The sequence below is a fragment of the Oryctolagus cuniculus genome, chromosome 13 (assembly GCF_964237555.1).
Source record: "Oryctolagus cuniculus chromosome 13, mOryCun1.1, whole genome shotgun sequence".
Classification (NCBI taxonomy): domain Eukaryota; kingdom Metazoa; phylum Chordata; class Mammalia; order Lagomorpha; family Leporidae; genus Oryctolagus; species Oryctolagus cuniculus.
The window spans coordinates 59,953,950-59,968,861 of record NC_091444.1 but is presented as its reverse complement, the minus strand read 5'-3'; the positions used below and the strand labels follow the sequence as shown (position 1 = coordinate 59,968,861).

General features: G+C 37.7%; 1 protein-coding gene across 1 annotated transcript in view; it reads left to right on the top strand.

Annotated features, from left to right (window-relative positions):
- Positions 1-14,912, top strand: part of RYR2 (ryanodine receptor 2) — a gene marked incomplete at its 5' end in the record, with an annotated part of 557,937 nt that overhangs the window by 479,122 nt on the left and 63,903 nt on the right. Inside the window, 4 exon segments of the mRNA NM_001082757.1 lie at positions 4,529-4,628; positions 6,328-6,407; positions 11,013-11,089; positions 13,330-13,403. Of these exon segments, the coding sequence (NP_001076226.1) occupies positions 4,529-4,628; positions 6,328-6,407; positions 11,013-11,089; positions 13,330-13,403 (331 nt within the window).

Genomic DNA, 14,912 nt, shown 5'->3' with positions numbered 1-14,912 from the left:
GTACAACAAAGAAACAGCTGTGGCCCCTGTCCTCATGGATCATTTCTTCTGGAAAACTCCAAATAGTTAATATATTTAGGTACATATAGTTCATGTATTTAATACTCTATATATTTAATTTTTTAAAAATGGGAACCATCAATTGTTATAATGTTTTAGGGATTTTCCTGCAATTGTGAGTCAGCTCTATTTAAACATAGCTAATCTAGCTTCAGCAGTTGAAATGCACAGTAAGGTTTATTGAAGTTAAGAATGTACCAAAAATTGGCATTTTGAGATTCGATGATTGTTTACAGTTCTTGTCTGTACTGTTGAGGAACAGTGGTTTTTTTTTTTTTTCTTCTTGTTATTTGTTAAACTCTTTACTTAGTGTAGCGTTATCTTAGGAGTATAAAGTAAACTGAAAGTAGATCTTTGTAAAAATTAAGAGAAGGGATAGGAGAGAGAGGAGGAGGAAGGGTGGGAGGGAGGATAGGGAGGAAGCGATCACTATGTTCCTAAGTCTGTATATGTGAAATACACAAAATTTCTATTCCATAAATAAAACAAGAAAAGCTAGAAAATTTTAAAAACAAAATGGGTGTGACTCTTATCCATGCTTTTGTTTTTTCCCTTTTCTTAATTGGTCTCTTTGGGTTGTGAACCAAAGCATTAGTATGGTTTCATTCTTTTTCATCTTTGTCTCCATAGTCATCTGAGTGAAACTTCCGTTGTTCAGTCTTTTTCTTCTTGTAATACTGACACTCACTGTAGGTTCTGGGTGCATTCAAGATATCAAGTAATTATATTTCAAGTTGACTATGACATTAGTAAATTATAGAAAGTGCTTTTTGAAAGAGTTCAGTTGCTAGACATTTCTCTTGTAACTTGCTGTTATATGCAGTTGAAGAGGAAAACAAGAAAATCTTAAAGCAGTTGTTGAAGTCTTAGAAATACAAAGAAAAAAAGCAACTGGGTTCATTGCCATGACACACAGATGATGGATTTGGTAGCCTCTGCCATGATGTGCTCCCATGCCGACTAGATGTCCACATACTTGAGGAAAATCCTGCAAAAAAATTGTGAATATCTTTGCTGTCATCAGAGTGTCTCAGTTTAAAAAATCTTTTCCTCTCTTTTGGGATTAAACTATTTTCTCCATCAAGAAGCCAGGGACAGTTATAATTTATTCTTCTTATTTTAATTTTTTTCACATGTAGAACATGAAGAGCTAAATACATTTTTTCCCTCAGGCCATTCTACTTTTCTCCCTATCAACTGAAAAGCTTGAGGCATTTTTAGACAAAATGGAGGAATACTAACAATTTTATTACAAACTTCAGTCATATAAAAATCAAAAAGCAACATGGAATATCTTTATACAATGCAAGTGATTTGATCATGGGTCTGATTTATGAACACAGTTGACCTTGAAGAAACTCCTGTCCATCTTTTAGGATAACAACTGATAATTCTTGGCTGCTTTTGGCAATGAGAACTTTTTGCCTAAGGGAAAATCAAATAGTGGAGCTTCTTTTTTTTTTTTTTTTTATTTCTATCAACCTTTCTCTCTAACCTTGGAATAACTTGAAATCTAAAATGTAGGTTAAAGGTAAGAAATAGTGTTTATTTAAGATGTTTACACAGATTATGAAATCTGGCTTGGAGGAGGCCTGCTGCTTTTAAAAAGTGCTTTCAAGATGCCATTACCCTGGCTAAGATACACTTAAAAGACCTATCTATAGTTTGGTTAGAAAAGTTAATATATCGTCAATTTGAATTGGAACAAATTTTTTATCTGTCCACATAATCCACTGTTTTCTTGAAGTATTTCATGGCCTAGCTTTCAAAGTTTTATTGTTTTATGTCATGATAAAATTTCCTAATGACAAAACTAAATTATAGACTCAAAAGCAGTTCTCAAAGGACAAAGGACTAGAAAGAAATAATAATAAATAGTAATATGCAGTATAATAATATTAAAGACAGCTTCCAGCTCAATTTAACAAACAGTAAATTCAAGAAAGAGACTGACCTGATCCATTTTTATGAAATATAGATTTTTCTGCTTCTATATCAGCATAGGTTTTCTGCTCAGTGCTTTTTTTTTTAATGAGGCTAATTTTCTCTGAAGTATTTATTACTGAAATTTAAATGCCATATAAGAAAAATGAGAGTGACTTTTGTCCAGGGAGCTTATTTTTAATATTTATTTATTTATTTATTTATTTATTTCAAAGACAGACTGAAAGGGAAGAGAGAGAGAGCGAGAAAGAGGTCTTCCATCTACTTGTTTACTTCCCAAATGGCTTCAACAGTAGGGGCTGAGCCAGGCCAAAGCTTAGAGCCAGGAACTCCATCAGTGACATATTGGTTGTGAAAACTCAAGTGTTTGTGCCATCATCCGCTACTTCTGTGGTGCATTAGCAGGGACCTGAATTGAAAGTGGAGCAGCAGGGACAAGCCAGTCCTCCAATATGGGATGTGGGTGTCCTAAATAGAGGCTTACCCTGCTAGGCCACAACACCTGCCTCCAGGGAGTTCATTTTTAACGAAGGTAACTTGATATTGTATTTCTTTATATTTTTGAGGTCCATGTACCATGCATAATTTCAGTTACCAAAGAGGATCCTGAGAACTTAGAGTATGTTCTGTAAAATTGTTCTGGCCAATCTTTAAACTCATCTACCCACTTTTAGGGCACAAATGGCAAGTTATTTTGTTCAGGTTTTCTTGAGAGTGTGTGGTATGCTGCCATCTTCCGTCTTCTGTGGTCTCGTGTTAATTGTCTTCGTATGTTCTGTTGGGTCCCTAGAAAAATTATCCTGATTCCCTTGCATCTTTAGTTAATGAAAATCATAGGGAAATTCTGTAAGCGAATAATTTCTTCTCTTTTTCTTGCTGAAAAATCTTCCATAGAAGGAGTTGGTTTAGCTGTAGGTGAAAGTTCCATTATAGCTCTGGCAATGGTAGTAAAGTAAAAGATTGTTGGGTCTAAAAGGAAGAATGAAATGTTACTCATCAATTATAAAAACACCTGAAGAGCAGACGAAAGGGTCTTCTTTCAGTTTTTCTGAAACTGTGTTGTAATGACAATATGGTTTTGTGTGTCTGTGTGGTTTTGTTTTCGTTTTGTTTTTGACTTCACAGGAAGAGGTTTAAACATGAAGGCAAACTTTTGAGATGTTAGCATGGCTACATATAAAGCAAAGCTGCCTCTTTTTTTTCTGTTCTCTGCTTCCATTTAGGCCTATCACATAATTTAAGAAAAAATAAAATTTAACCACAGGAGTTTTAACTATAGTGTGAAAAAAAACCCTGATCAATTTTGTTTTCGCAGCACGATATTATCAAAGATTTAAGAAACAAATTTGCCAGCCTCGGCGAGAACTCTCTGGTAACAGCATAAATGTCTGTGTTGGTTGCTTTTGATTTAAAGGTTTCTTTTTTCATTTGTTTGAGCCCATTTCTTTCCCCCTTCCTTTTAGTTTCCTTTATTTTTCATATTCTGTAACTAGCAAGCCTTCATTTTTTAAACCTCTTCCATCTTCCAGTGTCTATTTTCCGTACTTTGGATGGAAAGTTTATGGCAGCAAAGCTGTCACTCTGGCTACCTCTGCTGCAGCTCTTCCTGCTGTTAGGTCATATATGTTTTGGCCGTTGTGTTTATGGACATGATACTAATTAACTGTTTCATGTCCCATTGACTAAGCTTCTCTACCACGCCATTTGATGGACTCGCTGTCACAGGGCTCTATGCAACTTTCATTCTGCAACTTATACTGCTTAGTTCCGTCTCAATTCTCCAGCGAGCTGGATTGCTCAAGTGAATGGTCATACCAGTCTTGAACTTGCTGTGCCTTTATATTTTATTCTTATTTTCTTCTTTTTGTTTTTAGTGATAGCTTAAGTGGAACAGAACAAACTCCAGCCATTGCTCTAGCAGCACCATGCAGTATCGTTTGTTACCACCAGAGATTACAAAATATAAAGGCACATTGCATCTTGATTCTTTGGGGCTGACTGGGGAGATTCCTATCATGAGCCACTATGTAGTTGAAGCCTACCTTTTATCCATATCAGCTTTCAATTTTGCTTAAGCTCTAAGATGTCTCAGTTAATTTCTTTTTCCTGTGATTCAGTGATAACTTGCAACTCGAGCCATTTGCTGAGCAGTATCAAGTTATGGCCATGACATGGGAGATGATTCAAAATGTGACAAACTTATGCACAAATGTGTACATGAGAAAGTGCACTTTTCAATGATGAAGTACAAAACTGTGATACAGGCTTTGGACTAATAAAATAACTAAAATTGAGAAAAATCTATCCTGATAATCAAGTACCAAAAGTATATCGAGACAAATATAAAGGGAAAAAACCAAAGAGTTGAAAATGTTAATATCGGTTTAATAATAATGTCGGTGATGAAATGGTCCATAATGTTGTCATAGAGCCCATACATGAAGAGATGACTCAAACTATGGTCTATAGAACACTGCTGTGCTTACTGATAGCCACAACATAAATGGTTGGGATTTGTGTTCAGGAAAAAGAAATGGAAAAGCAAAAACTTCTCTACCAGCAAGCCAGACTCCATGACCGCGGGGCCGCCGAGATGGTGCTACAGACAATCAGTGCCAGCAAAGGTGAGATCGCAGCTCCACTCAACACACCTGCTCCTGAGGCTTCCTCACCGTCTCCTGGTCCTCATTCCATTCCTACTGACTCAGTCCCCGAGTTTCTGCTTCCTGGCTGTATGGATGGCAGTTCACAAATACTAACTCCCTTTATGTACACAGTACAAGGCTTTTTTTTGTTTTTAAGAATCTTACTAAAAACAATTTATTTCTGTTCTTCAAGTTTTGGAAACTGTATCATGACTAATATCTAGCTCACTGATCATATAAATTAGGGCCAGGCAAGTTCTTGCTAAGGTAAAGAGTAAACATTTTCAGCTGTATGGGTCTTGCACTCTCACTCTGACATAGTGACATTAAAGAGAGACCATAGGCAAGCAAAAATGTAGGACATGTGCCAATAAAATTTTTTCTGCATAAATAGGTAACAAACTGTATTTAACCCTCAGACTAGAGTTTGCTGATCCTAGGTTTGAATGTATAGGTATTTTAAATGAATTTTTTAAACAATTAAAGTACTTTTGAATATCTCAGGAGCCACCAATTTCAAGATGATATTTGATACATTAGTAATATCTTCTATTTGAAATCATTCTTAGTGTAATTTGTAATATAATATAAAAGTAATGGTGATACATTCTGTTATGAAGGACCCATCTCCCTAAATTATAGGAATTGATTTTAAATCGAAGAACATAAATAAAAATAACATATACTAAGTTATAGATAACCAGTTGGATTTTAAAATTTTGTCATTATTATGAGTATCTTCAAATTGAGAATAGTCATCTTAGAAAAGCTGAGACTATATAAACATTCATAAAAAGTAATGGAATAATAAAAGCTACTCAAATATAATATCCTTGAATGATGAGGAAAATAAAATTTTCTTAAAGTTTTAATAACTCATTTATTTTGTATTTTTTAAAAAGATATATATTTATTTCTAGAGTAGGAGTTACAGAGAGGAGGACAGACACACACACAGAGATCTCTCATCTACTAGTTCACTCCTCAAATGGCCACAGTGTCTAGCACTGGAACAAGCTGAGGCCAGGAGCCAGGAGCTTTGTATAGGTCTCCCACATGGGTACAGGGGTCCAAGCACTTGAGCCATCTTCTGCTTTTTTCCTAGGCATTAACAGGGAGCTGGATTGGAAGTGGAACAGCAGGACATGAACTGGCACACACATGGGATGCCAGTGTTGCAGGCGGTGGCTTTACCCACTGTGCCACAACATCAACCCCTATGTTAGCATTATTTTAATAAATATGGCTAGTTTTGATGATTTCAGGTCTCAGTATTTCAAAATTATTTATTTCTCCTTATTCCCTTTGTTTATGTTTTCATATAGTTTAATTCTTGAATATTTTACACAGAATCTCTTAAAATGTTGATGGCAAAATAAGGATTATTGTTTTAATACCAGATGATTCAAAAATTAGTGGAAAATGTATATTATGGAAAACTTATGCATAGATTTCAAAATTATTTTGCACCAAAATAAACTTATCTTTAAATTCCATTTTCCCTTCCTATGAACTTTTCCCTTGCATTGTTGGTAAATAAGTCAGTCTGTCTCCCTTTTACCATTATACAAACCCATAGGACATAATAGTAATTTTAAAAATTCACCTATTGAGGTAGAATAGGTTAACAGAGCAGGTAAAACAATATAAGGAATGCTATTTTTAAAATATTTTTCAGGTGAAACTGGGCCAATGGTAGCTGCCACTTTGAAGCTTGGAATTGCAATCTTAAATGGTGGGAACTCCACAGTACAGCAGGTAAGATCTTTCAGCATTCCATGTAATGTACTTTTCAGACAAATGGGTAATATACTAAAATATGTTTTCTGAAGTTTTTCATTTCCCATCTAAAATGTCAGTGTTTTAATTTAGTAGAATACACAAGGGTTAGCTTAGGAAAGAAAAAAGCGATTATGCCATCAGGTCCCAAACCTAAAGATAGCTTGTTGTCAGAATATATGTTAGGCTAAGTATGGCCTTTTACCATGATAGATACATTCTTTTTTTAAAAAAAATTATTTTAGCTTTACATGAAAGTCAGAGTTACACAGAGAGAGAAGGAGAGGCAGAGAGAGAGAACCCATCCCTGGGTTCACTCCTCAGATGCCTACAACTGCTGGAGCTGTGCCAATCTTGTGGGGAGCAATCCGGAATGGACTGAGTTACTGGAATTAAGACTTATTCTATGCATCTGCTCTCCCACAACATGGCGCTGGGAGAGAAGTAAACAGCTTCCGCACAGCTGCCTCCAGTTCAACCAATAAACTGTAGGACTTGCTCCTGATTGGAGAGCAGCGTACTCGGCGTGTGGGCAGCCGAGTTGGGATTGGCGGAGGAGGACTATAAAGGAGGAGAGAGACGGCATGCACGAGGAACATCTATGGGGAACATCTAAGGGGAACATCTAGCTGAAGGAACACCTGTGCAGCCCCCGAGAAAAGCCGGCCGGTGGTGTGCCGCTCCCCTGCGGAAGCGGGGAATGTGGCCAGGGGGAACTGCCCTTCCACGGAGGTGGAAGGGATAGTAGCCAACCCGGGAAGAACCAGCAGCAAACCCGGGGAGGGCCGAGCAGACGAAAGAACAGCGCAGGGTCCTGTGTCGTTCCTCCACGAAGAGGGGGAGCGACAAATCTGAAACCAGAAGCCAGGAGCTTCTTCCAGATCTCCCACGTAGGTGCAGGGGCCTGGGCCATCTTCTACTGCTTTCCCAGGCCATAGCAGAGAGCTGGATCAGAAGTGGAGCAGCCAGGACTCGAACCGGTACCCATATGGGATGCTGGCACTGCAGGCAGCAGCTTTACCTGCCATGCCACAACGCTGGCCCCGACGGGTATTATATTATTTTATTAAGGCATGAGCCACTTTGGGACCATCCTTATATAAAACTGTGGAGCTGTGCTCATGGAACCTGGCAGGGGCAACTAGCTTATTCTAATTCCATAATAACTAAATGAAAATAAAAAATAAAAACATACCTAATTTTTCCAAAATGTTATCCAAAAAATAATTTCTCTTAGGTTTTACTTCAAAAGACCTTCATTGCATTACACACACACACACACATTAAGAATAGATGGATTGGGCTGGTGCTGTGGCACAGCAGATTAATGCCCTGGCCTGAAGCACCGGTATCCCATATGGGTGCTGGTTTGAGACCCGGCTGCTCCACTTCTGATCCAGCTCTCTGCTATGGCCTGGGAAAGCAGTAGAAGATGGCACAAGTCCTTGGGCCCCTGCACTCATGCGGGAGACCTGGACGAAGCTTCTGGCTCCTGGCTTCGGCTCAGCTCAGCTCTGGCCTTTGTGGCCAATTGGAGAGTGAACCATCGGATGGAAGACCTCTCTCTCTCCCCCTCTCTCTCCCTCTCTCTCTCTCTCTGCCTCTCCTCTCTCTGTGTACCTCTTTCAAATAAATAAATAAATAAATAAATAAATCTTTAAAAAAATGGATGGATTGAGAGGAAGTCTCAAAAGATCATATAATATTGTCTAGATAAATCTTTTCTCTCTTAAATTATATTCTCTTACCTACCCTCAGCCCTCTGAGCCACATTTCTTTGTTTTAAAGAGCAGTGTTGCATGTACTTCATTTTTATTGACCAGTAAGCTATCATAACTGCCTCCACAAAATGGATATGTGCTTTGGTACATCTATTTATGCATAAATGCACATGTGTGTATGTGCACATATATGTGTGTATATAAACATGCATGGCATATACTTTGTACCTATATGTTTATATCTATACATGCATCAGCTGTGTGTGTGTGTGCAGGGGGTTCTTTACATATTTTATATTGCTTTTGGCTCTGATTTGTGAAAAAGATTATTGCTAAAACTGTGGCTATTTAACTGCTCCTTATTTATGCAGTACTGATATAAGAACTTCCCTATTTGAGCTTTGGAGAAAAGCAGTAATTTACTTCCTTAAAACCCTTGTGTTAGCCGGCGCCACGGCTCAATAGGCTAATCCTCTGCCTTGCGGCACTGGCACACCAGGTTCTAGTCCCGGTCAGGGTGCCGGATTCTGTCCTGGTTGCCCCTCTTCCAGGCCAGCCCTCTGATATGGCCCGGGAGTGCAGTGGAGGATGGCCCAAGTGCTTGGGCCCTGCACCCCATGGGAGACCAGGAGAAGCACCTGGCTCCTGGCTTCAGATCAGCGTGATGTGCCGGCTGCACCACGCCGGCCACAGCGGCCATTGGAGGGTGAACCAATGGCAAAGGAAGACCTCTCTCTCTGTCTCTCTCTCTCACTATCCACTCTGCCGGTCAAAAAATAAATAAATAAATAAAATAAAAAAATAAACCTTTGCATTGGAGCCAGCACTGTGGCACAGCGGGTTAATGCTGCGGCCTGCAGTGCCAGCATCCCATATGGGTGCCGGTTCTAGTCCCAGCTGCTCCACTTTCAATCCAGCTCTCTGCTGTAGCCTGGGAAAGCAGTAGAAGATGGCCCAAGTCCTTGGGCCCCTGCACTCACATGGGAGACCTGGAAGAAGCTCTTGGGTCATGGCTTTGGATCAGCGCAGTTCCTGCCATCGCGGCCAACTGGGGAGTGAACCATCGGACGGAAGACCTGTGTGTGTGTGTGTGTGTGTGTGTGTGTAACTCTGACTCTCAAGTAAAAAATAAATCTTTAAAAAAAAATAAAATAAAACCTTTGCGTATGCCTTCTAAAATCTTGTATGTACGATGCTCCTTCACTAGTGATGGAGCTACTTTCAGCTATGCCCATTGTAAGTCGAAAAAAGGAGTATTGTAAGTTGAAAATACATGTTTAGCAACAGATAGTTAGACATTGTGTTTATAATAGAATTCTTAATACCAAACTAGTTGCAAAAATCATAAATATGTAAACATTTATGATTATAGAATACAATAAATACTCCTGATCTACTGAACCTCCCAACTTAGCAACACAGTACACTGTAGACTCTTGGTTGCCTCCTCTACCCACCTGCAACTACATATCACCAGTCTGGGAAAAGAGCAAATTTCAAAGTTTGCTTTTTACTGAATGTGCATCACTGTCACACTCCCATAAAATTGAAAAAAATGTGAGTTGAACCATCTTGTATCAGGAACCTCCTGTATTTTACTTGACACATGCAACACTTTTACCTCTATGGGAAATAGCTGTTTTGGTTTTTTTTAACTTGCTTTCTTATGGACTCCTAGCTAATTCTTTTTTTTGAAGATTTATTTATATTATTTGAAAGGCAGAGTTATAGAGAGAAAGGGAAATGGAGAGGGACAGAGAGAGAGAGTGAGAGAGAGAGAGAGGTGTCAATCTTCCATCCATTGGTTCATTCCCAAATGGCTGCAGCAGCCAGAGCTGAACTGATCCAAAGCTAGGAGCTCAGAGCTTCTTCTGGGTCTCCCACATGAGTGTAGGGACCCAAGTACTTGGGCTATCTACTGCTGCCTTCCCAGGCACATTTGCAGGGAGCTAGTTTGGAAGTTTAGCAACCAGGACTAGAACCAATGCCCATATGTGAATTCTGGTGTGCAGGTTGCGGCTTTACCAGCTACTCCACAGCACTGGCCCATATGTAGTGTAATAAGCTGTGAGAGAGAGCTGTGTGTTGCTTTAGCATGCTTTACATTTATGTTTAACCATAGTTTTATCCACAGATCTGGACATCATTCTGAAAACAGAGGAGAAAATTTAATACTCAGATGATTCCTAGATATAGTAATACAAATATAGGAAATTGATTTTATGGCTATAGTGTTAGCATGTGGTAATCACAACTCTCAAATTGGAAAACTGTTCATGGAACTCACTTTTGTTTGAAAAGCTGTAAATAAGAGGTGGATCTTGTTTTGGCTTAAATTGCACTGTTTCTGAATTTCCAAGTACTTAAAGGATGACAGAAAGAGAATTAAAAAATACTATTTGCCCCTTATATTTATGGTACTTTGGGTGTTGTGTAAAGCAACTCTCTTGTTCCAAGCCATGTTTCTGTACTGCTGAACATAGCAATACACAACTCTCTTGCTTTGACAAACTTCTCACTATCTCATGATAAAGTTAACATTAGTATCAGTTGTGTAAACTGAGTATTTTTTAAATTTTATTTAATTTATAAAAGTTTTATATATTTCATACATATACATTAGGAACATAGTGAAACTTCCCGCTCATGCCTGAAAGCTTCCTCCCCCTCCCTCTTGGATTCCCACTCTTAATTTTTATGGTGATCTATTGTCAGTATCCTTAATGATTGTACAGTTAACCCTGCTCTAGGCAAAGGAGTTCAACAAATAGTTTTATCATTTCAGAATAGAAAGCATGTTTTGTTTCTATATTTAGTTAAAAAAAAGTGTGCTCAGTGGCCATTGGTTTCTATATTTCTATAGAAAATGCTTGACTACCTCAAGGAGAAAAAGGATGTGGGCTTCTTTCAGAGCCTCGCTGGACTGATGCAGTCATGTAGGTAAGAATATGCTTGCTTTGTTTTGGTTCTACCCAGTGGTTATAGTTTTTCAAATAATTGATTTGTGGGAAGAAAGTGCTTCCACCTGCTGGTTAATAGTTTAAATGCCTACAAAAGCCCCAGGTGAGGCTAGGGACCAAAACCAGAAACGAGAAAACAGTCCAGGTCCTATGTGGGTAGCTGAATCCTAGTTTCCTGAATCATCAGTGCCGCTTCCCAAGGTCTGCATTAGCAGGCAACTGGAATCAAGAGCTGGAGCTGGGAATCAAATTCTAATATGGAATATGAGGGTCTTAATTGCTGTCTTAACTGTGGTTATGTTTTCTTTTCAAGTGTTTGTTTTACATGCTGATGATAATTTGACAAAAATGAGTTTTCAATGGTTAAAAGTGAGACAATAGGCAGTATCTTGGTTTTAGGGTGTAAGTCAACTTTGAATTATCAAGTTACTCAAAGTTAATAAAGTTTTAAAATGGTCTTCCTGGAGGAGGCATTTGGCCTAGCACTTAGTCTGTGTCCCACATTAGAGTTCTTGGATTCCTGGGTTCAATTCCTTTCTTTGGCTCCTAACCAATTCCAGCTTCCTGCTGATGCAGTAGTGGTGCATGGTTCAGTGGTGGTGGTTCAAGTAGTTGGGTTGCTGCCATGTACCTGCATGTACCTGGAAGACCTGAACTGAGTTCCTGCTTCTGACTTCACCTTCTGCCCCACTTGTAGATACCTGGGGAGTGAACTAGCCCGCAGGAGTTTGCTTATGTGTATTCATATTCATTCTCTCTCTCCCCATCTAGTCCTTTCCTCCCTCCTTCCCTCTCAAAAAATATTTTTTTCATGTTTAACAATCTGTAATTCAAATGTGAAAGTTCGATACAAGCCATTTGTAGGGCTTGGGATTTGTTGCTCCTTTGAAAAACAAGAATGAGAAACTACAAAATAAAAGATCTTTCTACTTTTTAAAAATGTTCAAGGAATGGATAAATCATGGGGCCACGAAAGATCCATTAATAAAACCCACTTTTTCCCCTCCCAGTAGTCTTAAACACATTCTACAATCTTAGCTACATTTTTCTAAGTGAAAAGAATTTATAGTTCAGCTTTGCTTACATAACCATTTGAAAATACGTAGCACCAAAGCCTGCTTCCTGTAATACCAAACAAATCATGAAACTATTTCAGTATTTGTTTCTTCTTTTTAATATAAGGGGGAAGTTATTTGTAGAAAGCAATATGTGGCCTCCACTTATATTTCCCAGAAATGCCATATGCCATTCAAAGTCCTAGACGCTCTCAAGCCTTCAAAGTGGAATTCTTAGCCTAATGTGCATAGGAACATGAATGGCAGAGTTGAAAATCAATATTATAACTATTTTTCTACTTATCTGAAGTACAGTAAAAAAAATTGGTATCAGTTGTGTAAACTGAGTATTTTTTTAAATTTTATTTAATTTATACAAGTTTTATATACTTTATACATATAGAAAAGTCAGTGGCACAAGTACATTGGCATAACTTAAGGAACATTATACAGTTAAAACAAAAACACCATTTACAAATATTCAGAAAATAAACTGCTAACACATAAAAAGTAGCTTACTTACTAGAGTGTAAGAATTTAAAAGATTGGTACTAAAGAAGACAATAACAAACTGGAATGAAAGCCTTGAAATCACATCTAAAATCAGGGCTTTTTGTGGGGGCCTTCACACTCTTCTCTCTCTCTACCAAAGTAGTCTTCCCTGTGCTTAAATAAATATCTGAACGAATTCAAGTATAATCTTCAGCTTTGAAAATGAATACTGTCTATTTCTTTAAAAAATAATTCTATGAGTTTTATTTGGGAGTCTGAAAGACCTTTCTCTCTCTTCTTCAATGTTGGACATTTCTTTTTTCCCCTAATTTGTGATAATTGCTTCCATTTTTTTTAACATTATTTAAAACTGCTTGGAGAGCATTTATCTAACGAACCTGGGAGATACTTAATGTGATAAGCTGTTCCAACTACACCAATATGATTATTTCAAGTCTCTGCTAACATTGTAATACATTCCCCACGCTGAAACCTATGGATGCTAGTGTGCGACTGGGAAAATGTGGTTGGTAAGCACTGAATGGGGATGTGTTTTCATTGTTAATGTTACTGTTTGGTTAACATTTCAAAATATGCAGTATTTAGGCATTTGCTCTCCTGAACAAAAAAATGTCCTATTAGTCCTCTAAATCTTGTTCTCCTATTATTACAGTGTTCTTGACTTAAATGCATTTGAACGACAAAACAAAGCTGAAGGACTTGGAATGGTGACAGAGGAAGGATCAGGTACTAATCACTTACATTAAAAGGATTACCTATCCCCCTTCTTGCGTGAAATGGATCAATTGTAAATCACCTTTTTGAGAGAGATGCAGGGTTATTTCAAAATAGAAATGTGACTCATTTGAGATTTCAGAATTGTCACCCTCATGGGTCACAGCCCCAAATGACCTCCACATCGGTCATTAACTCGTTTTTGTCCAAATCTGTCGTCAGTGCCCTCTCCCCTGGTTGGTTTTTACTGAAGGGTAAAGGTATAAGGGGGTAAAGATGCCTTATTAGAAAATTATTTCTAAAGCATAAAGCACATGGATGAACTCGTGTAGACAATGTTTGAGTTTCTTTAGCCACTTTAACAAACCTTTGGACTCTCACATTCTATGTCTTTAGGATAGTAATTCTTTCAGACCCCTCTTCCTGTCACTAGTCTTATTAACTTCTCCCTTTAAAACCATTATTCTGCTCTCTCTCACACATATCCATACATCTCTCTGAGTCCCAATTGTTTGATGAAAGAAGATACAGTAATTTTTGTGTTTAAATAATTCTGATTGCTGGATTTGCACATGCCACCAAATACTGATGTGTGCAATCTTAAAATTTTTCTCTCTGCTAAGAGATGTGGGTATAAACTAGAAAGTGTAGCATGGAATGCATTTGAAAATGAAATAAACAATGCTGCCCATTCATTTTAGAAATATTTATTAAGAAGAATGTGTTTAATCTTTAAATTTTTTTTCTTTATGCTTTATGTCTTTTTTTTTAACAACTTCAATTTTAGTAAGACCTTTGTGTTTATCTGCATCTGTGGCATGGTTTGGACTTGTCATCTTGTCAAGATGTTACTTTTAGAACAGTGGGTCTTTTATAACACTAACCTTATATAGAAAATAAATGGTCTCCCATCTGTCATTTTAGCCTATTTTTACTTTCCGAAATATTTTATAATTAATCTCTTTATCTCTTTATATTTTGTTCCCACAAATAGGAAAAAAATCTATATATTTCTTCCTATATTTTAAAGTTAATCACTATCCACAGTCTAATAGTGCTACAACTAAGTGGCTCTTCTATTATTTTATTTTCTACTTGGCATTTGAATATGTAAGTCCAATCATCAAATATAGGTCATTTGGTGGCTGAGTTAGCTGCCTTCAAGAAAAATTGCTAGCATCAGTAGAAATTTGGGTTTTCTGGCCTCTAGAACTCAGCACCCATCTGAAGAACTCACAGCCACTGCTAATCTCAGACCACATAGTATCTGCCTATGTCTACTATCTCTTAGAGTCCAGGCCATTGTTCAGATGTAAAACGCTGAAAAATGAATGAATTTGTTGTCCAAAGTCTGACTTCCGTGTCTTGGAATTCGAAATTAATTTTGTTTTCCCTGTAGTTATTGCATCGTGTTCCAACATCTCTACACAGAATTCCATTGATAATTCCTGGTTACTATTGATATCAGCTCCTATAAAGAAATCACAGTCACTCAGGTTTATTTTATACAGCTTCCTATCC